This window comes from Cottoperca gobio, chromosome 21 (genome assembly GCF_900634415.1).
Source record: "Cottoperca gobio chromosome 21, fCotGob3.1, whole genome shotgun sequence".
Taxonomy (NCBI): domain Eukaryota; kingdom Metazoa; phylum Chordata; class Actinopteri; order Perciformes; family Bovichtidae; genus Cottoperca; species Cottoperca gobio.
Window position 1 is genome coordinate 22,886,028 of NC_041375.1, and position 24,893 is coordinate 22,910,920.

The 24,893-nt window shown below is 41.0% G+C and overlaps 1 protein-coding gene across 2 annotated transcripts; it reads left to right on the forward strand.

The window, feature by feature from the left end:
• On the forward strand, nt 1–24,633 carry cryl1 (crystallin, lambda 1). 2 transcript variants are annotated; one of them, XR_003834331.1, is made up of 10 exons: nt 1–151; nt 661–768; nt 2,229–2,355; nt 4,287–4,448; nt 5,897–5,992; nt 6,470–6,568; nt 15,492–15,600; nt 21,153–21,262; nt 24,194–24,362; nt 24,498–24,633. XR_003834331.1 is itself a non-coding variant. In XM_029459796.1 (9 exons), the coding sequence occupies exons 1-9, from the start codon at nt 111–113 to the stop codon at nt 24,296–24,298; spliced, it is 957 nt and encodes a 318-aa protein (XP_029315656.1). In that variant the 5' UTR covers nt 1–110; the 3' UTR covers nt 24,299–24,633. The 2 variants fall into 2 exon arrangements, 1 of the variants encoding a protein (XP_029315656.1); XM_029459796.1 differs by having other exon boundaries at nt 24,194–24,633.
• Nucleotides 24,634–24,893: the final 260 nt, after the last annotated feature.

Sequence of the window (24,893 nt, forward strand, 5' to 3'; positions counted from 1 at the left end):
GTACTGGTATATAGCAGCGTGACAGTCGAGGGGCGGCGCAACAGTTTCGATAGAAATAAACTAGTGTTAGATTGTAAAGATTGTCTGAGCTGATCTCTTCATTACTTACAATGAGCTCTTCTCACATGAATATCATTACTGTGATCGGCAGGTGAGCAAGAAAATACGCTTGTATTGTGTTTACATTTGGCTGCCAGGTTTTGTTATGCTAATTGTGGAATGCAACGTTATTCAAGGAGCTGACATGAAAGTTGCTTATGAATTGTTTTAATGATACCGTTTGCAGTTTAACCTTCAGTTATTTTTGCATTTAGTTTTAGGTTTGCATTGCACTGATTGGCATTTATCTAACTAAGATGAAGTCCTGTCTTCCTTACTTTATCATGATACCTTTGCAGCTACCCTTTCAATGCTTCTTCATTATGTAACCTTAGTTACTCTGCATATTATTATTATTTTGTTATTTTAAAAAGCAACATTACAGTATAGAAGTAAAAGTCATGCATTCAAATTCTAAAGGCACAACAGTATTACCATCAACATGTACTTAAAGTACCAAAAGTAAAAGCACTGATTATGCAGAATAATATATGTACATACAGTGTGTGTGTGTGTGTGTGTGTGTATGTGTGTATATATATATATGTGTGTTTGTTTCAGTGGGCTGATAGGCCGTTCCTGGGCTATGGTGTTTGTCAGTGGAGGCTACAGTGTGAAGATCTATGACAACCAACCAGGACAGGCTGCCAAGGCCATCGCAGAGATCAGGTCAGCTTTACTTCTACACAATACTGATAATGCCTTTTGTTCAGCATGAACCATCCTGTAATGTTGTCTTAGTTAATGTGATATTCCATCCACTTTCCATAGTTATTAACAAACTTCCACTCTCTGCATTGAGATTACATCCTCATGTCAGTCTTATTACACCTTAGCTTCAACGGGGCCGGTGTACTGTTGATGTTTGTGGCCTGATGAGACAATGCACGTCATATTGGGCAGTACAAATGAACTTCACATGATCTGAATTGTGATTTCTGATAGGTAGCTATTATAGTGGGCATTAAGTATGTCCATGTAAATATAAGAATAAAAGGTGCCCTGAATCACTGAACATTTTACAATCTTGCCAGGTCACAGTATTTTGTAAATGCCTTATCTGACTTGAGTTAATCATCGTTTTAGGCTGTCAAATGTTTTCAGATATATTTGACTGTAGCCTTTCCCAACAGAGCCTCTCAACAATGTGGATTATATTAATTGTGTTTGATGTTTTGAGCACTACAAACTAAATGTTATGAGTTCTAGGTGGAGCTACAGCTATTATCTAAAAGCAAATTACACCAAAACTGAATGACGTTAGTGATTCTTCAGCATGATCAGTTAATGTGGTGCATTAACCATGATGTCGCCATGCTCTCACATCACTATCATGGTTTCCTAGCCAATAGGTGCGTGTGGCTGCAAAACATTGAAGGGAAAATGAACTGTGAAGACGGACCCTGTCCAAAATAGAACCCGTCCTTCCTTTCAGTGCCTTGAAGAGAGAACACAGGGACATTGCATGATGAGTGACTTCCTCTTACTATACGAACACATGGACAACCACGAGTTCAAACCTTAAAACTCTTCCATAGGCTGGTCACTGCTAGTTAAACATTACAGTAGAATGACAATGGGCTTTTGGTGAAAACAACTGTCAGAAAAACAAATGTGCAGTAAAGAAGATCTAAAGCCCCAGAAACTGACTGAAAAACCTAAACTCTACACCATGATTGTAATATTTTTAACTTTAATTAATGTTATACATAGCTTATCTGCTGCTGCCTCTAATATTTGTTGGACATTCAGTCTGTATGAACAGTAGAGGGTGTCATTGTGCTTTCCTGCTACTTTGTGGGGGTTTTCTCGCTGAATAAGCTGTGTGGAGTTTCCCTAATCATAATATCTGCTTCTGTGGTACCTTGAGTGACAGCCAGTTAATCCAATATGACAGCATTCAGGCGTCAACCCTCAAACACACTTCTTAAAATTCTTCCTTGAAGGTTTGTGGTTCGCTTGTTAACATCATTTAGATTTAGATTGGTAAAGATTCCTTTGACGTTAAAAGAGGAATGTTACATGTCATTCGGGACAATTTGGTTCATGCAGAGTCTTTGGAGAAAGTGTGTGTGTGTGTGTGTGTGTGTGTGTGTGTGTGTGTGTGTTAACTGCACTCTTTCCCTCAGGAAGCAGCTGGAGGAGCTGGAGGAAGCCCACATGCTGAGAGGAGAGCTGACCGCCACGCAGCAGCTCGCCCTGATCAGCAGCTACAATGACCTGACTCAGGCGCTGGAGGGAGCCTTCTTTGTCCAGGTGACACCCCACACAGCTCCCAGCACACGTTGTCTCCCTCAGGCTGAAATCAGGACACATTGGTCTCTGTTGATTAGTTTGTTTTTATCGTTCACTTGTTCGTCCGTCACATATTTGACACAACAAATGTGGAGACTCGGTGCCTCCCACCACTGCAGTCAGTGAGGGAAGAAGTACTCCGATATTTTACTAAAGTAAAAGCAGTAATACCACAGTGTAGAAATACAAGTTAAAGTCCTGCATTCAAACTCTTACCTAATGAAAAGTATTAGCAAATATTATGTAAAGCGAAAAGTACTCAATTTGCAGAATGTTGATGTTGAAGCTGGTAAATGTGCACCTTTTAAAAAAATATATATATATACAGTATATACTGCCGGGTCAAGTCTTATTTTTATCCATAATAATACATCATAATGTATTTGTATTTTGTGTTAATAATCTAAATCTGAAATGTAACTAGCATCTAAAGGTATAAAATAAATGTAGTGCAGTATAAAGTACAATATTTGCCTTGTGGATGTATTTATTGTGTCCCAATGGGAACGCTATGTTGTTGTGTTACAGTAATCTCAGCACAGCATGTTCTGGTTGTCAGATTGTCCACAAGAGGGCGCAACATCATCGTTAATATGTGTTTCATATTCTATGACACCTCAGACACCTCTGATGAAGCTTAACATACACAGCTGAGTTTCAGCGTTTGGCAAAGTTTAAACATCTGTTTGTGGATTGTACGTGTACAAGAAGTGATTTAAAAGAGATGTTTGTTTTCTAATACCTCTTTGTTATTCACAGATGGACCTTTTAGGCCCATCATTATTAAATCAAAACCCAAATGTTTTATAACCAACCTTTAATATACTGTATCAGCGCTTTCTGGAAATATTGTAACCTTTCATGAGCTGTGACCAAAGCAGGAGGTAATCCTGACACGAGTTCCTCCGCTGTGGAAACATGACATTTTATCACCCGGTCACTCATCTGGTCTTTGTCATGCTAAGAACACAAACACACACTCAACAATGGACACTTGCTTAAGAAAAAGCCTCCTTAAGCCAAAGATAAAAGGCTCATATGGCATCGTGACATGTTGAAGCAGACAATAGAGCTCTTCATCACAGCGGTGGTGATCCGATCACAGAGACAGGTAGGGCCAGAATAAATCAATACTCTGCACACAAAGCACAAAGAGGACTTATTAGAAACGGGGAACAAACAAGTAGAAAAATGCAGAATTTTCCTGCTCATCCTCACATTTCCTGATAACATGACACCCCCCCCCCCCGTCATTGATCCAGGCTCGTTCTATTGGAACAGAGGGAGGGGGGAGTTCGTCTCATTGGTTACAGAACATATCAATAACTAATACAGCTGTACTGACGTCAATGTTATTACACAGCAGACTTTACTTGTACCACTGCTCACATTCCACACCTCTGTCCATATGTTTCCATATCCAACTTCACATTAACATTCACACGTATGCTGCTCGCCCAGCCAGTTATTGCACTTCCACATACGTGACGAAAGCCCTTTTTAAAGAGCCTATGAACACACCATGACAGCCACTCCTTTGGCAACACTGTGACAGAGCAGACAATGACATAAAATACAGCTGGTTGTATCCTTTTTTTAGAACAATTTAATTATTGTAGGAGTAGTTGGCAGGTAAAACAACTTACCAAGCCTTTATTTATTGTTGTAATATTAAAGAGTTTTTTTATATCTAACGTAAAGTTTGAAAAGTGGGAGGAGGAACATTCTGTACGGTGTGTTACAAAGACTTAGTGCTTACTTACTGTCTTATAGAAATGATGGCGATGGTATATTTCTCTCATCGACTAAACCTTGTGTTTGTGTGTGTGCCTCTCCGTGTGTGTGTGTGTGTGTGTGTGTGCACACTTTCCCTGTATGCATGTGTTTTCCAGGAGTGTGTATTTGAGCAGCTTGAAGTCAAGCAGAGCGTCTTCCAGGAGATAGAGCATCTTGTGGGAAAGGATGTCATCCTGAGCAGCTCCACCTCCTGCCTGGTGCCAAGCAACGTGTTCTCTAAAGTACAGAACAAGAGTCGCTGCCTCGTCTCCCACCCGGTTAGTGAAGCACTCTCACACAGCGGGTCTTTTAATGCAAAAAAGGCAGAAAATGCTGTTTTTCAGCATCTCAAATATAAAGATTTCCTGCTTTTCCCCGTTTTATATCATATTAAAGGAATATGTTTGAGTTTTTGGACTGAAAAACAAAACATTTGAAGAAGTCGTAACAGAATATTTCACTATTTTCTGACATTTTATAGATCAAACAATTAGTTGATTAATCTAAATATAATCAGAGGATGTATCAATAATGAAAATAATCATTAGTTGCAAACCTAGTGAGTGATGTAACGCATCTTCTGTTCGTCAGACATTTATTATATTTAGAAGAAATTGTCATGACATCTCTTTCAGACCTGGAATTGGTTTGGTAGCTCTTCTCTGAACCATCTTTTCTATATATTTTATTTTATAAGGACACCAAACTGAACTACAAATTTAACTTCCAAATATTGGTAATTAACATGTCCATGTAAGTGTTTGGTAGAGTTGTAATCACTGACGAGCCACGAGCATCACAGATCACAACAGCACAGATGCTTATTTACTGCCAAAAACATTTTTTAATTGAATTTGAATGCATGTACAGAGGAAGATAAATAATAAAGGTATGGATCGATGTCAGGCCTGCAGACATTAATATTTGCATGATAACATTGGTTATCAACTCATATCGTTAACATTGGAGATGATGTCAGCTGTCAATCACAAACAAAGCTTTCTACGTACTCTCTTCTGTTACAAGCTTTCTGGAATTCAGTGCAACATGCGACATGACTCGCCTGTCAATGAAATGTTAAAATGACATATAATTACATGTTAAAAAGCTGTCAATGCACAAGTGCACTATCCTGTTTATCCTTTGTCAGTGCATCCTTTCTAAGTGTGATAAAATGTAGCATAGTATAGATTAATATAGTGTGTAGTGAGTATTTAGTGTACTGTATACAGGCATATCCTTAAAAAACAAACATTTTGTACATTAACTTTAAAGGCATACTATGCAGCATTCACAGCATAGGAAGTTGGCCCCTCCTCCCCGAGTGCGTGCGGCGGTGGTCGAGCGAGATACAGAGTGAATGAAGAGAGGGAGCAGCAGGAGGCAGAACAAAGCAGAGAATCGCAATAACAAAACATTTTCTGATTGTTTCGCGGCAGTAACTTTCCAAACACACCACACCTCTCCACGCAACACCTTGCGGGAATGTGTCAAATTCCAGTGAGTGCAGCAAAAGTGTTTGATAAAGTAAAGAAGGTACAGTCACAGGGCTGGGTTTCTGCAGATGCGGGGGGGTGGGGGGGGTGGGGGGGTTGAGGCGCAGCCAGCGCATATTCTGGCCGCTCCCGAAATCTGTTTATAGAGATTATGCGGTATTTAGCTAAGTATGCAGACTGCATCAGTGGAGTACCCACTGCATGATGACTGATTGTCCTGTGCTCCTCAGGTAAACCCACCTTACTATGTCAAACTGGTGGAGCTAGTACCTCACCCGGAGACCGCAGCAACCGTTATGGACGCCACCCACTCCCTAATGACCAAGGTAAAAATCCAAGATTACACAATCCTGAGTATGTCAGGAAAGAAATGAGTCAATATCAGGTTTATGAGAAATCATAAAGGCCTGTTATCTGATTAAAATAATTTCTTAAACACACTGAAAAGTGAGTGAACGTGGGCCTGGACTCGATTAATATGGTATGTTTGGTGTTATCCATTTGTTAGTTAGATTATCTGACATCTTAAATCTGTGATCCAGACACAAGTGTCTCACATCCGGGATGACAGTGTGTCCTGGATCAACACGCAATGTTTGTTCTAAACAAGTCCTTGCAAGTCTCTGCAAGAAGAATCTCGCAACATGTTGACTTAAATGGAAATTAATTGTTTCCTTGAAGGAATTTAAGTTTGAATATTTATTATTGAAAGTAAATAAACTTTTACTTTATTTCCTTAAACATGCACAAGTGTCACAAGTGTTAGGAGTTACAGTGTTGTCGTCTGATTTCTCTCGCTTCAGGTTGGTCAGGCACCCGTCTGTCTGAAGAAAGAGATCGATGGCTTTGCCCTCAACAGAGTGCAGGCGGCCATTATCGCAGAGTCCTGGAGGCTGGTCCAGGTCAGTGTCTGTCCTGAGGTGAACCAGTGAAGACATTATTTCACTGCTTTTCTTCTGACACTAGTGAGCAAAACACCTAAAACATATTACCCTGTAGCCTGTGTCCTGTTTGCATTTACCTCTAGGACCACTTGTTGAGTTATTAAAGTAAAGAGCTACTTTGATCCCACCTGCTGCACGAGAGTAAAGAAAGATGCTGATATTGATTGTTGAGAGTAAGAACAAAGAATCATTTTTATTTGACTAAATCACATATAATTGGACAACTCTCTGTCCAATAATGAATCAGTACATTTCAAACGTTTAAGCATCAAAACATTTAGTTGTGTCATTACTACGTTGTGAGGTCCTCGGTCCTAATGAAGGTCCTCATAGCGTCAGAGGAACAAGAGTGTATGTGTGCATGGTTGTTTCTATCTGTGGACAAAAGCTCCTCAGTCTCAGTGAGGCTTTGTGTGGCTGAGTATCACTGCAGATGGAGGCAGAAAAGAGGAAGCCCCTTGTCAGCTCACCTCTGCTATAATCTCCACGGTCTCCTTCCAACAAAGGAACACAATGAGAGTGAATGAGCTTCAACCTCTGATGACAGGCGCCATTACATGATCACTCACAGAAGAAATGAGGACGATGAGTGTGATGACAGTTGTAACCTGAGCTGATCTCACATGAAGACATCTCGTTGTGATTCAGGCTTTAATTATGACAGATATCACAATTACCTCAAATGACCCTCTTTATTGAATAATGTGACCGCAGATAATTGTGTAGAAGATCTACAGCCTACATCTGTGAGTTATGAAACAAGATGTGGATTTACCGCCAAAAAGTCAGATGCAGCATATCATTTTGCATTTTGCATTTTCAAATTGATGCAGATGAACCTGACTTTTAGTCTCTAATAACAGACAAGCTCCAAAAAGCCTGGATCCTACATTTCCCATGATGCAAAACAAAAGCATTTTTCATCGAACCCTCTCTGCTCGTGTCTTTTAAACGCATGATCCCAGTTTTTAACACAGATTTCCTCTTTTAATTTGTACTATTTGAACCAAGCTAATGGCATCATTCCCCTTAAAGACACATCTGTCCTCAGAACTTCCTTTAATCAGAAGTCTTAAGACTTAAATAATTATATTTATAGATAATAGATATATCCTGCCAAACAAAAAAAGACTTAAAGCTGTAATTAATTATCTCAGCCCCAGTGAGGATGAATAACTACTGTATGTTAGAACAAAGCCTATCGTAACCAATTGCCCCTCTGGGGACAAATACAGTTCTACTTGACTTGATCTCTCATTTCAGGGCACACACACACACACACACACACACACACACACACACACACACACACACACACACACACACACACACACACACACACACACACACACACACACACACACACACACACACATCAGTGTCTCTCTATCTGCCTCTTTATTCCATCTCTTTTCTCTGCCCGACATGTGCAACAAAGAGCCTACCTTTCACAACTGAATCACCACATTGTGTCCTTGTCCCTGACATTGTTGTACTCCCAAGTTACAGTGTGTAACTGTATCAGATAGAAGCCCACAATCACAAACACAGAAAGTACACACAATGTAAGATAACTGCAGGTAGCAGCTAAACACTTTTAAAAGAACAAAACAAAAGACTTGTGAACTCAATTAATCATGACCAACATGGAAGAGTGGCACACAAGCAGCAACAACGTGAGTCTGACTCTGAACTGATGCAGAAGTGTTTGTGTTGAAGTCATCAGCAGCTCCAAGAACAGAACAATCTTCCTAATTTCATCTAAAGGCAAATATGACTACTTTTCCGCGCATGATAGACTTCCTTCCGAGAAATTAATCTGTAATTAAAGGTTAGCACTCCCTGCCTGGTGCCTCAGGTGGACTAAAAGATCCAAATCAAAAGGCAAATAAGAACAAAAAAAATATTTACATCACGCCAACTCAAAGGATTATTCACGCTTTAAATAATTCTCTACACCTAAAGACGGATAAATGCAAATTACACTTATAGTAAAGTTGGACAATCGCGTGCATTTACACCTGTGTGAAAATATGTTCATTGGCTTCATGATAATGTAGACGGACGTGGCTGCATTTCTGTTATTGCTCATCAGACTATCCCCGAATTAGACAATGGTTCGTACAAGACTGAGTCACTACTGATGACGTGTGTACAAAACCGCTTCAATTCCTTCCTTTCCATTTTTAGATACCGGTCAATACCAGTTCAAATATCAGTTAAAGCGTACGTCTTGATGCTGCACTGTGTGTAAGGTAAGGTACGTTTATGGAAACGGAAAGTAAGATCATTTATAAAAGAGGAAGAGGTGAAGCGGTATACAAATATAACATCTTGGAATGACCTCGGGGGTAAACAGAAAAGATTTAAGCCTTGATTTAGCTCAGATGTGAGGCAGACCTCAGGTGTTCTGGAAGTTTATTCCAGATCTGCAGAGCAAAGAAGCTGGAAACTGCTTCCCCATGTTTGGTTCGGACCCTGGGGACAATGAGTCGGCTGTCACTGATCTAAGAGCTCTGGGCAGCTCGTAACGCAGGTACTTTGCTAGTGTTAAGTCTTGTTTTTCAAGACTTTAGAAGAAAACATTCTCACATGAGCTGCTGATAGATTTCACCTACCACTTCCACATTGGTCAAGATGTGTGAAACAGCACTTAAGTCTTTCTGGGGCAATAAAACTCTTTACACTTCCGTCCTTGATGTTTTCTCAGCTTCAAAAGCTGAGAGATTATGAAGATGCTCTGTGATACCGTAGACATTTAAATGTCAATGAGTCATTTTGTTGCGATGGGATCACACCGTGACGCCAAATCAAGCCAGGGGCGTAAACTGGGGGAACCAATGGCCCCGTCCTCACTTCCCACCACCCTACTTTTGGCGCCCTTCCTCGGATCTCACCCATTTTCCAACTCGGCCTTTATTTTGATCTTAACTACACATCTGTAAAGTTTTGTGACTACATCGTGCACGGCTGTGATGCTATCACGGTCCACAAACAGACAAATATACAACTGGCAAAGCACTTAAAGCCGCTTCTGTGGAAGTCCCACAGAAATTGCAGATTGATTGCGTCGTGGTAATTAAAAAATGAATCAGAAGTTAGAGCGTTGGTGTTGTTTAATGAAGAGTCAAAAGTGTTCAACAGAATCAGAGAACCTGCAGCTGGTGAGCTACACGTATCTGACCCGGAGTAATCAGAATCACGAGTCATTTATACAGTAGAGTTGAGGGCAGGACAGCAGGTAATAAACATTTCTCTGTCCCAGGTGGGATCAAAAGGCACAGAGACATCACATGTTAATTGTGACTGTTAACATCCGTCTGCTGATTGCTTCACAATGGTCAAGGTTTCACCTTATTGTCTGTCAAATGCCAGAGGACAGGGACATCAGACATGCGTATTATAACTGTGAGAACACAGAGTTAGTCGCTGTAAGGCCAAATAACTAAATATAGAGATCAAATACAACCAGAAGACGATATGATACATTTCCACAGATTGATGGTTAATGGTTGAAATGGGTTGGTAATATATATTTTGGATTACGAACTTTGGAAAAGGTCTGCCATGAAAAGGGTCTTTATACTTTCCTCAAACAATATTTAACATTTCTAAAGTTTCTGAAGTAGTTTTTTTATGCAAGTGAAACAGGAATGTGACGCTTTTTACTTTTTTGTCACAGTTTTTAAGACATATGGAATTTCTTCTGTCTCCTCGGATGATCTCTTTGTTTCAAGAGGAGCTTCTCGGTTCGCCGATGAGCCAAGTGGGCCCGCAGTCACGGGAAAACTTGTTAGTTCAGTCAATGCAACACAGCAACTCGGGGTAACGTCTCACTGGCTTTCTGCTTCTGAGAATTAAAGCACCCAGCGTACTTCAAGGAAATGAAGCAGAGCTTAATATCTCCTTCCCCGTCTTGACTCTGTACCGGCTGTATCCATGAGATATTTGTGTCTTCACACAGAGCTGCTGAAGCTCAGACTCATATCTACATGACATTCCATAGCGTGCGTGGATCAGCCACTTGTGAGGCTCCTGTTGAGGAGAATGAACCTCGAGGGCACCCTTAGGTCCCAGCTGACAAAAGTGCCACGTTGCTGTTAAAGTGTCAGGCTTTGCCCTGGAAGGAGTGCCAGCAAGAGCTCAACCATTACTCCAAATATGTTTGCTGTTATTTACCACTCATCGTCATGTTGTCAGGTGCTCGAGGCAAAGCACTCAAAAACCAACTCGAGCACCCGCCCTCCCAAACAAGCTTTAAGTCTTAATATTTCCACAGTAGAACCTTTTGGGGTAATATTCTGAGAAAACACTAAAGATTAACGTAGATTTACTAGAAAAAAACGAATACATTTGCTAGAAAAAAGTAAAAAATCACAAATTTACGAGAAGGAAACGCGGAAAATTTGTTTATTTTTTCTTTAACAAGGAACCACATATCACTCACTTTGCAAGATTGGACTCACACCACAGACTCATTTATGATTTAATGATTAAAATTAAGAATTTAATCTGTGAAATTCTGAGTTACTTTCCGAAATATTACCCCCCTCTACCGCTCCACATTTATTTAACCTACTATGGCCCTGATATGCAGTCATAATGTTCAAATCAACACCAAGAGATGGAGTAAAATCAACCTTTTGCCCAGTTGTTAGATTTAGAAGTTAGCTTCATAAAGCTCATTTTCAACTTCCCTTCCATGATGGTGCCAAATATTATATCTAGATTTACTTACTAAACACTAGTAAGTCAATTCCTCAAAACATTCATATTTATATTTATATTAACTGTTGGTGTTTCATATCAGAGGCGCTGCAGCTGTGCACGCTGGCTCCCTGGCTCCCTGGCAGGGTTTGTTGTGACACTTCAATGGAAAAGTGCCAAGATTGATGTTACACCTGTGCCTTAGAAAAACATCTGCGGTGGAAAAGACACATGTGTTCACACTCTTCTCAATAAATCTCCTTGCCAAACGGCTTCTTTTTTCAATTTTCAATTTTAAGGAAGACTGAAAGACAGAGAAATACTTACCTGGAAGTTGCATATCTCACGTTTTTTAAGCTAATATTGAGCATTGTTGACACGGTGTCAAAAACCTGTCTGACAGGAATGATGTTTTTGACGGTTCCTCTTGTAAAAGCCGATCGGCAGGTAAATCTTGAAGTCGGTCTCAGCTGTTAGCTCAGTATGTGGGCCCGGTTGTCATTGAGTCAGGCTGGATGTGTGACGTGTTACTCGATCTGAATGTGTCTCGGAGTGGAACAGAGATTATTATTTGTGTCCCTACTGGAGACGAATATAAGAGAATATATATGAATCTGTCTGTAGAAGTGATTTACTCTGTAGACGGAGGGGAATTCTCATAATAAGAGTTTTAGGTTTTCAATAGTAGCCTGCTCAAATATGTTTTCAAATCAGTATCTTTTAAGTATAGAAGGAGGGGAAGTCTTGCTACAGTGGAAGCTAATGGGGCTCCAATTAAATAAACAAATAAAGAGTTAACATTTAAACAAGATACTTGGGTATTTACACACCTGGATGTTCAAAGGTTAGTGGCTTAATGAATAAAACTGACTCATTAGTCACTGTCGGCTCTGTTATGTTGTGAAGTCTCACAGTTTGACTTGTTCTTTGAAGTGGCGTCCGAGGAGAGAGAAGTTAATATCTGTCACCAGGATGTCACTCCTGGACACCACTTATCCAACACATCTTTCAGTGTTGGCTTCGTGTGTTTCTGTGTAATTCTTCTATCTTTCATCTGCACTTCTTCCACGTGAAATGACCTACGATAGATCAAATCCTTTTGATACAACCACATGTTAAAATACATTTTTAAACCGTTAAGGACGTGCTGAAACGGTCAGGATTTAACAACATGAGGTCATTTTTCAAGCAAAAAATGGCAAAGGGTTGAAGTGCATACCATAGAACTGCAACGTCCACAGTTCGACTCCCACCAGAGGACCTTTGTTGCTCTCTCTCTCCCCCGTGTTTCCTGTCTCTCGCTACACTGTGACCGTCAGATAAAGCCAAAAAAGTCCAAATAAATAAGCCCCAGCTACTCCGGTGTGAGAATGTGCTGCTTCTCTCACTTTTATATTATTGTGACTTTAATATCTTCGGGTCTTTGACTGACACAAAACATGCAAGTTCACCTTGAGCTCTGGGAAATCATGACGTGTATGTTCCAGTATTTCCCACATTGTTTGGACACTGCAGCCCATCAATGCATATAAAAAAATGTCTCTAATACATGTTAATCTCAATACATTTAGGAACTGAACTGCTGTAACAGCTCACTGACACAGAAAAGGCAGCAACTTTCACGCTACGAGCGAGAAAGCTTCAAAATGGCCAATCGTAGCCAGCTCCATTGTTGACATAGTTATGTCGTTAAAAAGCACTGGGAACAGCAAGAATGCACTTCTCTATCGTTTCTTTGAGGGAACGAATACACAGTGAAACAAAAACATATGATTGGTTTGATAAAGGGTTAATGAAAGCTGCTCTTACATGATAAGTACATTTCTTATCATGGGAGGGCAGATTAACCAAACCAAATCATTTCCAAGAATTATAATTTTACTTTGTGATTTAAACATGTATCATACGGTAGAATAAAACGGGTGACTGACTGTTTTTCCTGGCCAAGGTCAGGGTCCTTGAACACAACACGAGCGAAAGGTGTCATCACGTGGTCACGTCATGTCAAAAAACTTCAGTGAACGCAGCGTGGCGAGTGTAAACAAGAGAAAGCTGGATGCGGAATTTCGCACTTTCCAGGAGAAATGGACGAACGATTATTTCTTTGAGGAAATAAAAGGCCAGTGTGCCGAGTTTGTGCGGACGCGCTTGCGGTGAAACGCGAAACATGTCAAACTGCACGAGCTGAGAGGACGAGTGTTTGGATAAAGTTAACGCTCTTCGGCAGAGTTTGGCCCAACAAGCAGCTCTCTGCAGAGCGGAACATACAAACATGGAGAGATGGAGAGGTAGACCACCACACCAAGAACACACTGTTCCACCACTGCCGTGCAGTTATCACTTTATTTACATCAACCACTTGGTACTTATATTATCTTTTATTCTATTTAATTATTGTGTACTGCCTTTTTACTTCATATGTTCTTTTGCTGTGACGAGATAAATGTCCCCGTTGTGGGACTAATAAAGGATTTCTGATAAAACGGAAAGATACAAGAAGTTTATTTCTTGCACATCATAAAAGTAAGGTGAAATAAATGGGCTGCGTCTTAAAAACAAATTGCAGAGGTTATGAGTTCAATAATTAGTACGGCCCTCGAAGGATGTTGTAAAAAAACGGCCCTTGACATGAAGACGGTCCCCCCCCCCCCTGATATACATACACGATAATGAAAATGTGCAGGAAGCAAGCTAGACAAGTATACAATGGTAACAATGTTCTCCTTTGGGCCTGAAATCAATTTATTTTTAATGCAATTGCGGCGATTAGTAGATAGAGGCAAAGACAATCCTTCCTTTGCGTTGAATTTATTCTTCCTTAACTTTGCTATGCAACTTTGCACCGTTGTACAATTGCAAATTATTTGGGCCGTGCTGACCTTTTGGGAGAAAAGATAAAAACAGAGAGTCCAGACTGGAGGAAGCTGTTTGGACATTTTGACATAAGGAGAAGCACATGTGCAAATAATGAAATTATTAGTTTCCACTTAGATGCTTCATTTTCAGGGTTCTGTGTTTGTGATTTCTGGCTCACTGAAACACTCTCATGACTTCCTGGGTCATTGTTATTGTTGTTAGTAACACCTGTGTCTTTCCTGACTATTGTCTTACAGAGGATGTGTTATACCACCAGACTTTATACGACGATGCTCCGCCACATTATACGCTAGCCTCAACCAATGGTCACACCTCATGACCAGCACCTAGTTGCTCCATCACAACTCCTCCAGAACGACCTTTTTCATAAGGAAGTATAAATAAATTGTGTTGTAACTGTGGACTAATCTGAAAAACCAGCTGATTTAACAGGAAAAATCAAAACACACCCTATAAAAAGTCGAGGCAATAACGCAGCCTGTGTGCTCGCCAGCCTTTAACTAACAGAACTAGTGTCACCAGAGGTTTGTCATTGAGCATCAAGGCCTGTTTGCAAAGAGTGGCTTTGTGATCCTTCTTACATAACAGGGACCCTCTCTCACCCCTCTAAACACACACACTCACTCACACACACACACAGAAAATAGTCCTTGAGTCAGGGCCAGCGTTGGAAAGCAGAGCGGCTGAGAAATCGGCTGGTTGCCCCCCAGTGATTACGGTGAAGAAAAGACCCCACCCACCGGCCCGCTTTGCTCAGATAACAGGCCCGTTGTTGGACGTAGGACCCAAACAAAGACGACCCTGTCCCTCTCCTCCTGCTCACCCTGCGCTCTGTCTCTGTACCCGAGCTTTGATTTCCACCGTGGTCGGCCAACAGGTATCTCTAACCCAAAGATTACCTGAACCACTCCCTCTGTCTCTCCTTCCTTCCATCCCTCCATCCTCCCGGTACTACCTGCATAATCCCGAGGACACAGAATTGGCTGATTAGGGAAACTTTATACGGTGGGAGTAGTTGGATCAAAGGGAATTCGGTCGGTTCCAAAACCCTGAGGGTAAAAAGCCATGACCTGCCAGACCTGACCTGAACTGCCAGGGAAGATATGATCTTACATCCTGAGAATAAATGCTGAGTTACAGTTTTATTCAAAATATTCAAATATTCCACCAAGAAACTCAAGAAACTCAGTGGGAAACACTTGATGGATTCGGGGTTGAACTGTTCACACTGTACTGAAAGATAAAGATCTGTAGAGAGAGCTAGTCATACATTTACTGATTTGTACCTTTTTTTCAGGATGGCGTTATCTCTGTGAAGGACATCGACCTGGTGATGTCAGAGGGGCTAGGAATGCGTTACGCCTTCATAGGTCCCATGGAAACAATGCATCTCAATGCACCTGCAGGTAAAGCTTCCTCTTTGTTTTATTACTTTTGTTTTGAGGGGCAGAAAGGTAAAGAGAAAGAAAGATTGTTAAAGCGGGTAAAGTAATGTTTTCAATGCAGATCTGGTTTTTGACCAATTGTATTCTGGGTTTCTAACTTCACATTTACGTACAATAATAATCCCACACACTGGAGTTTAAAGATGCTTTCATGGATCGTATGTAGTCATACTGGTCATTGTTCTCTTCAGTGGTGATCCCATCATCACTATCCCACACCCTTAGCGGTTCCAAGTGGTATTGTTGTTAGCAAAGACAACCGGATCGCTTTCCATTTTCCTCCGAGCCAAACCTATCAACAACACGGGACACACTACATTTTGTTTTCCACAGTTACTTCGATTGTTCCACCAGCAAAGAACTACTGATAACTTACATTGATGCTCTTTGCGGGATAGCTACCAATAGCTACTGATAATCAGCATTAACTTAGTAATGGGAAGTCAAATAAAGATACATTTAAAAACTTTGTTCAAGAAAACGAAAAATGTTCTCAATCTTTTTTATATGTAATACAAAAATAATGTTAAAATGAGTTTATTTAACATAATTACAGCTCTTTAGTTTCTTTTCCAGCTCTCAACCCACTGATTCTGTGACTGATGTCATTTATATTGTAGAAAATAAATACTTACAAAACATACTATGATAATTATTCACAAAGAGCTTTCACTAACACCACCCGGCCCTTAGTTGTGAATAAAACATGAGTCTACAGTGACTCACATGTCTCTGCACTACATACAGTATATCTCAAAAGTGAGTACACCCTTTAGATTTTTGCAAATATTCTGTTATATCTTTTCAGGGGATAACATTATCCTACTGAAACTTTGATATAACTTAAAGTAGTCAGTGTGCTGCTTAAATAACAGTATAGATTTATTGTCCTTTGAAAATTACTCAGTACACAGCTGTTAATGTCTAAACAGCTGGCAACAAAAGTGAGTACACCCCATAGTGAACATGTCTAAATTGTGCCCAAAGTGTCAATATTTTGTGTGACCACCATTGTTATCTAGCACTGCTTTAACCCTCCTGGGCATGGAATTCACCAGAGCTGCACAGGTTGCTTCTGGAATCTTCTTCCACTCCTCCACGACGACATCACGGAGCGCACGGATGTTGGACACCTTGCACTCCTCCACCTTCCTCTTGAGGATGCCCCACATGTGCTCAATTGGGTTTAGGTCTGGAGACATACTTGGCCAGTCCATCACCTTAACCTTCAGCTTCTTCAGCAAGGCCGTTGTCATCTTGGAGGTGTGTTTAGGGTCATTATCATGTTGGAAAACTGCCCTACGGCCCAGTTTCCGAAGAGAGGGGATCATGCTCTGCTGCAGGATGTCACAGTATATATTGGAATTCATGTGTCCCTCAATGAAATGCAGCTCCCCAGTGCCGGCAGCACTCATGCAGCCCCAGACCATGATGCTGCCACCACCATGCTTGACTGTAGGCAAAACACATTTGTCTTGGTACTCCTCACCAGGGTGCCGCCACACACGCCGGACACCATCTGACCCAAACAGGTTTATTTTGGTCTCATCAGACCACAGGACATGGTTCCAGTAACTCATGTTCTTGGATTCATTGTCTTCAGCAAACTGTTTGCGGGCTTTCTTATGCATCGGTTTCAGAAGGGGCTTCTGTCTGGGGCGACGGCCATACAAACCGATTTGATGCAGTGTGCGGCGTATGGTCTGGGCACTGACAGGCTGACATCCCACTTCTGCAACCTCTGCAGCAATGCTGGAAGCACTCGCACGTCTATTTTTGGAAACCAACCTCTGGATATGACGCTGAGCACGTGGACTCAACTTCTTTGGTCGACCCTGGCGAGGCCTGTTCCGAGTGGAACCTGTCCTGGAAAACCGCTGTATGATCTTAGCCACTGTGCTGCAACTCATTTTCATGGTGTTGGCAATCTTCTTATAGCCAAGGCCATCTTTGTGAAGCGCAATAATCCTTTTTTTCAGCCGCTCAGAGAGTTCCTTGCCATGAGGTGCCATGTTGTCCAGCATTCAGAGAGAATTGTGCCCAAAACACCAAATTTAACAGCCCTGCTTATCATTTACACCTGAATCCTTGTAACACTAACGAGTCACATGACACCAGGGCGGGAAAACAACATCATTGGGCACAATTAGGACATGTTCACTATGGGGTGTACTCACTTTTGTTGCCAGCTGTTTAGACATTAACAGCTGTGTACTGAGTAATTTTCAAAGGACAATAAATCTATACTGTTATTCAAGCAGCACACTGACTACTTTAAGTTATATCAAAGTTTCAGTAGGATAATGTTATCCCCTGAAAGGATATAACAGAATATTTGCAAAAATCTAAAGGGTGTACTCACTTTTGAGATATACTGTACATGTACTGTACCATACTGTGTGTCAGAGAGAGAGAGAGAGTGAACCCTCAGGGAGATGGAGAATATCAAAGGGGAGTGTGAAACCCAGAGAGAAACCCTGACTGTGTACACACACACACACACACACACACACACACACACACACACACACACACACAGAAAAAAGGACGCTTTGGCAGAACAAAGCAGTCTTTTGATGGGTCGCCATGAATGCACTCCCTCACACCAGTAATCCAAAACTCACAGAGCCCACATTGCGGCCTTCAAACCAGGTGCCAACTCTACCTGTAGTTGCAGTCCTGGAGCTTTTTCTGCTCAGGAAACAGTAGTATGATCATGTTCACAAAAGATTGCTAAGACCTTCTCCTGTTGTTACTTCCCGTCCTTAAATCATTCCAATCAGATACTGGAGCACTCAGGCTCTCTGTCTCTCCTCCTCTGCCTGAATGACTCGGCTTTTATAGAGCCATGTACCTGTACAGGAGAGCATTATAATCCACGGGAAACCTTCTGCCTGTAGTCGCTCTGAAGCGTCTTCTTATTTTATGTTAAAGTTTGGATTCACAGCAGCTACAACGGATTCAGTTTCACGTCAAAAAGGCATAAAAATGTCCGAAGAAACTTTTCAAAACCCCTCCCTGCAGTATGATCCACTTCTACAGCCTCCAGCGGTGGAACGTAACCACGTACATTTACTCGAGTACAATGTTGAGGTACTTTCTGCTACTTCCACACCGCTACATCTCAGAGAGAAATATTGTACGTTTTACTTGAATAATAATACAAAATATAATCAACTAATACATTATGATATATTATAGATTAAGATAAAACTTTATTGAGTCCCAAAGGAGGAGTTTAAATAAGCTCCACATTTACCCGCTGCAAGTAACTTACATATTAATGCACAAATAATTATACATCAAAAATAAATACACCTATGAAATGGGTAATTCTACATAATGAGTACTTTTTGATGCTAATACTTGTATAGCTTTACTTAAACACATTTTTGAATGCAGGAGTTGTAATAGAGTAACTCCACAGTGTGGTATTACTACTAAGATCTGAGTACTTCTTCCTCCACTGCCACTCTCCATCTGTGTTCTCAGTATATATGCTCAGTTTACTTTAGCTTTTATTTGATGTCATTACCAACCGAAGCGCACATTGTTGCATAAGACAAAAGCACAGCTAACAAGTGTGCAAGTGTTAAAAAGCATCCTGAGCAAACAGCGTGAAGAGAAGTTTATTTTGACACTTTGTTTTGCAGTCAAACTGGGTGAGCTTTGGAAATCAACGAAGCTACTGTAAGTCCAAACTGATATCAGCTGCTGTCCTTGACAAAGAAGCAAGCTGCACACTTCTTCAAGGCTACAGAGTCTTTGTTAGTCAAAAACACAGCTGGACTACACGTTTAAAACTGGTAAAGCTACATACCTTCAATCATAATTAGCAGCAAGCATTTTATAATTTCATTGTTTAGGTTTGATTTCAGACTTCAGCACAACACTTGTAAAACATATGTTGTTCTTCCAGAGCAGATTGAAGTTGTTATTTTAAGTCATGTGTCATGAAACATGGTGGAAGAAGTCCACCATGTTTGCACATGTCTGCAGAAGTCTTCAGTAAACAAAAACGGAGTTGTTGTGGGAAGCTGTTGGGACTCTCATTATCTGCATTACTGTGAATATGTAGCAGAGCCATGTGTGTCTATTTGTCTTTGATTATGATGCATGAAACACAAGCATTTAAGAAAGTCAAACAATGACGGCAAAGGAGGATTTTGCATGGCAAGAAAGAAAAAGCGGATGGCTTGAAATAGCACTTCCTCCCACACAAAGTCTCTGTTTGGTTGAAGGTAGATGGTACTTATCGCACTGCTCTGTCATATATAGTGTGTCCCACTAAGTTTCATGTAAGTTCAGCTTCAGGATATAAAAACATGAGTTACTAAAAGGATTTTAAAAAACTTTCTAAATGTTGTGTTTTTGCTACATTGTTGTTTCTCAAACTCTGTCTGAGTGCCGAACTTTAATTAAAGAGCTGGTGTGAAGTAGTTTGGACGCATGCTTCTCTTTTTATAGACATACTTTGTTTCTTTGCATTGCAGCAAAGATGTAGTCGTCACCTGCAGCTTGTTGTTGTTGTTTGTTCTTGGGACACATGTTGCTTCATAGATCATTAGCTGTGAGTCATCCATGGACTAAGTCTGCGTATGTTAAATATGATATTTTATTGTAGCTGGTAATCAGTCGCTCAGCAAGATCCTAACAAGGACTGTTACCAGCTGTTATTCATGTCCTTTACCTCTCATTTAAAGAAGGGCTGTAGACCGGCACAGGAGCAAACAGTTGGGTTTATAGAACATGTCGATTTTCAAAAACATAAATCGTCAAATTGGGCATCTTTACAGGGACGTCAGAGAACTTGAAGATGCAGGACTTCTGGTCTTTTGACATGTTCACTGACATAATGCGGTATCAAAAATGTATTTAATTTTACATTAATTATAATATAATTTGAAGGCTCCAGCAGCAGAAGTTGTAGGTTGTTGTGTTGTTTCCTTTGTGGCTCATTGAGTATATCAAAACCAAAACCCTCCTCATTTATTAATCTTTAACAGTTTACTTGAATCATTCATCAGCCCAAGTGCCACATGCCACATAGATCATAAAGTTAAATCAATAAGAGTAGCGAGGGAATAACTCTAAGGAATCGCACTGAAAGTTAAACTAAGGCAAAGAAAAGCCTAAAAGAAGAAGTTGATCATTGATAGACATTCAACATTCAGAGTGACGTAACATTAATGAACATGTCGTGTAGTTTTTATTCTTGATGCAACCACAGAAAAAAAGAAAACATCATTACTTGTACGATCAGCTTGTTCCTCACATTTATTTTACCTAAACTGTGAGAAAAGGATTTGTCGAAGACGACAGCTATCGCATACAAGTATACGAGGAACAGTTAAGTGACATGCATGAAGCCCAGCAAGCATCCTGCTCTGCCAGTGTTTGGGGTTATGAAGCATATGTCATGATGTAATATGTGAACCAACTGCTGGAAGATCGTTCTTCCAAGGTCATTCAGCGCATGTGCTCCCCCCCTCTGATCAGCTGTGCTCCCACAGGTTTGGAGGACTATATGAAACGGTATGGAGAAGGTATAACGAGAGTCCTGAACTCCTTTGGGCCTGTGCCAAACTTCTCCGGCGGTGAGGCAGCCAAGAGCATCGTTAATGTAAGTATGACTGCAGCAAAAGAGATTTACCGAAACTTCACAGTTTTCATTCCAGATCAAACGCATTTAATCAAAACCGATATTGATTTCTTTCCACTGATTCGGTCGAATAAAGAGAATGTTTTGTTGATGGTGTCTTTAGTTCTGCATGACTGAAAGTCAAGAGTTCCTTCTCACCCCGGCGCCAAATTGCTCTTTCCTAAGTAGTCATTACAGAGTCACATGCTGTTAAAACAAAGCCGCAGAATTGCACTACGTGAGGAAACCCTAAGCCGGTGCAATAAATAGTTTAAGGTCAAGTAGTTTAAAGTGCAATACCAGTCAATCTTGTTTTTGAAAGATTCCTTCCTCACGAGTTTGCAGTTAAGAAAGTCATATTATCGCTGAGGACTTTCACGTTGAACATTTCCTTTGCAAGTTGACTTCAGTTGTATTGACACAGATTCACACTCAGGAGAAGAAATTCTACTGTGACTGAAAGTATGAAGACAGCAATGCATGCAAGTACAAACGGGGGTTGAGTATCTAACACGTAACACCTCTTAGGTTGTTTTTTTTTAAGTTTAAAGCTTGCTCCTTCCACAGCAGCTGTGGTCAGCTTGTATCCACAACAGATTCCAGGGGGAAGAAAGTATGAAATCATCCAGTAAATTTCTCAAACCGCTGCTGAAACAGATTTTCTCTGCTGTCCATCCACATCAAATCAAATCAAATCAAATCAAATTTATTTGTATAGCCCAATATCACAAATTATACATTTGTCTCAGTGTGCTTTACAGACTGTACAGGTTACGACACCCTCTGTCCTTAGACCCTCTGTCCTTAGACCCTCTGTCCTTAGACCCTCTGTCCTTAGACCCTCGCATCGCACAAAGGAAAACTACCTAAAAGAAACCCCATAATTAAAGGGGGAGAAATGGAAGAAACCTCAGGGAGAGACTGAGGAGGGATCCCTCTCCCAGGACGGACAGACGTGCAATAGATGTCGTGTGTACAGGATAAACAACATAGTACAAATACAACATTTGACAGAAAATGATGTTGTGTTGAAAAAGAAAAAGTTTGGATGAATCCAGGAAAATGTCAAAAAGGCTTCCCGGTGTCCAGTAGGACCAGGGCAGCAGGCGCAGCCACGATTCATGATCCTGACGTAAACTTTATCAGTGGAAACCTGCCACATGAGACACAGAAACTCTGGAGATGATGAGTTAGTAACATACATTTACATAAATGCATACAGATAGAGAGGGAGAAGAAGAGAGAGGGAGGGGAGGAGAGAGGAAGAGAGCAGGGAGGTGTCCCCCGGCAGTCTAAGCCTATAGCAGCATAACTAGGGGCTGATCCAGGGCAAACCTGAGCCAGCCCTAACTATAAGCTTTATCAAAAAGGAAAGTCTTTAGCCTACTCTTAAATGTGGAGAGTGCGTCTGCCTCCCGGACACAAACTGGAAGCTGGTTCTTGGCAGGCAAGACATGCAGTCTTGCCTGCAGCTCTAACCTCAACTCAAGAGCTGTAAGACATCAACTGCTAACTCGAGAAGAGTCGAATAACTTTAGTAAACAGTTTTGTGCTCACTGGCCAGCAGCTAAAATAAATGTCACGTCTCATGGTCTTCAATTTTGAGAATTTGTCCCTCATTTTCTCCCTGTTTCTTTTTTCTTCCTCTCTCAATGCACTGCAGTCCAGACAGACATGCTGCCTTCGTAACGTATGGTGTTGCTAGCCTCTTCTTTTTGTCTGCCAAAAATGAGCTTACACCCCCCCTCCACCGTGAAAAGCACATTTGAAAACAACAACAGTTGACCAACGTCCTGTCCTGTACATAAAACAACACTAACAACACCCAAAGACCAGTTCCAAAGACAAAAGGACACAAGAGTCGACTCCACTGGTTCCAAAAAGAAGTGCGATTGTATAGAAGTCTATGAGAAAATGACGAAACCTTCTGGTTCCAAAAAACCAAGATGGCGACAGACAAAAGGCCAAACTTGAGCTTTCAAAACCAGACTTCCAGAGTTTGGGGTCCACAACTGCAAAGGCACGATCGCCCCTGTGCTTCAACCTGGATCTTGAGACGATCAGAAACAACCGGTCAGCTGACCTGAGTGACCTTGATTGGACGTGCGGTTGTGAAAGATCAGAGAGATCGGTTGGAGCTAGCGCATTTTTTATTATTTGTAGGCAAAAGTAAATCAAGTTAAGGTTAATGTTAATCCCAAAAGGAGCAGGGAGCCAATGAAGCAACAATAAAACGGGAGAAATGTTTCTGAGCTGCTGCATTCAGGACCAACTGCAGGCATGAGGAGGCTTTCACATCAGGCACCGCGAGCCGAGTACACTTGACCCCAAAGTCCAGTTTTATTTGATTAGCGTGAACACTGTGTACCGTACCCGGGCACGGTCCATCGATCTGTGTCCACTTGAAGAGGTGTGCTCGAGTATGGCTCATGTGTACTCGAGGTGTGAAAACCAACTGTATCTGTTACCCACCTATTTAACGTGAGGAGCAGTTAGCGAGTAGTTTTGAAAGGCATTTCGCGACACCGCCAGTCTCCTCTGAAATCTGCATATGTGTGTCGATCTCATCGCCTGAACCGCACGACCGTGGATGATAAAATGGCAGGCAAGAGGATTGTTCTGGACATTGTCTCCAAAGTATAAACAATAGTAGGCATTATGCGAAGGTTTCAATATTCTCGTATTCCAGCCTTCTTTCCTATTTCCTGCTTTTCTTTGTCAACTAAATATTTTTAGGTATTTGGACTGACGTCACATTTTGCTCTCTGAAGTTATGACGGCCATCGTTGGACGTTTGATAGACTAATTATAGGCGGATTTATCCATAATGAAAGTAATCGGTAGTTGCAGGCTTACCTGGAAGTCTTCTATTCTTTGCTTTTTCTCACATGTTTTCTGTCCTGCTGTCCACAGGAGATGTGTGAGCTGATTCCCAGCGAGGCGCAGCATCTGTCGGCCCGGATGGAGAGGAGGGACCAGCTCCTCATGGGTCTCGCCAAGCTGAAGAAGGAGCACTGAGGTCAGCGTGCGGCGCTCAAAGTCGAGAAAATTTATGACTAAGACCCAAAATTTGTGAAATTTGGTAAGAGATAGGGATTAAGCAGACAGACTTCTCATCTGATGAATAATTTCAATAATAATTATAACATCTTGGGAGTGATGAAAAGAAATGTGGTCATGTGCAGTGATAATGAATATTTGTGCCTTTTATTGATAGTTTTTGGACATTACTACCAACATTGTGGTGATTGAGGGATCAGATTCAACGCAATCATCTCACGACATAATGATCTCCTGTATAAACTATTTCTCTGAAAAATGTGAATTTTGATGAATAAAAAACAACAAAATCATACATTTACATTATTTGTCTTATATTCACTCAATACAACACGTTTGATCCTTCTCATAATGAAAAATAAAACTATGAAATCCAATATTAAATATGTTCGGATGAGTCCTGCAGTGGTTTCTGTTCCTTCCAGCACAACAAATGGATGATGTGCGTGTTTTTAACGGCTTTCTGATAAGCTCCTGAATCCCAGGAAACGATGAATGGAAACATGTCACGAGTGATTCTCACTCTCTCTGTGACATTTCTGCTCTGCTCATG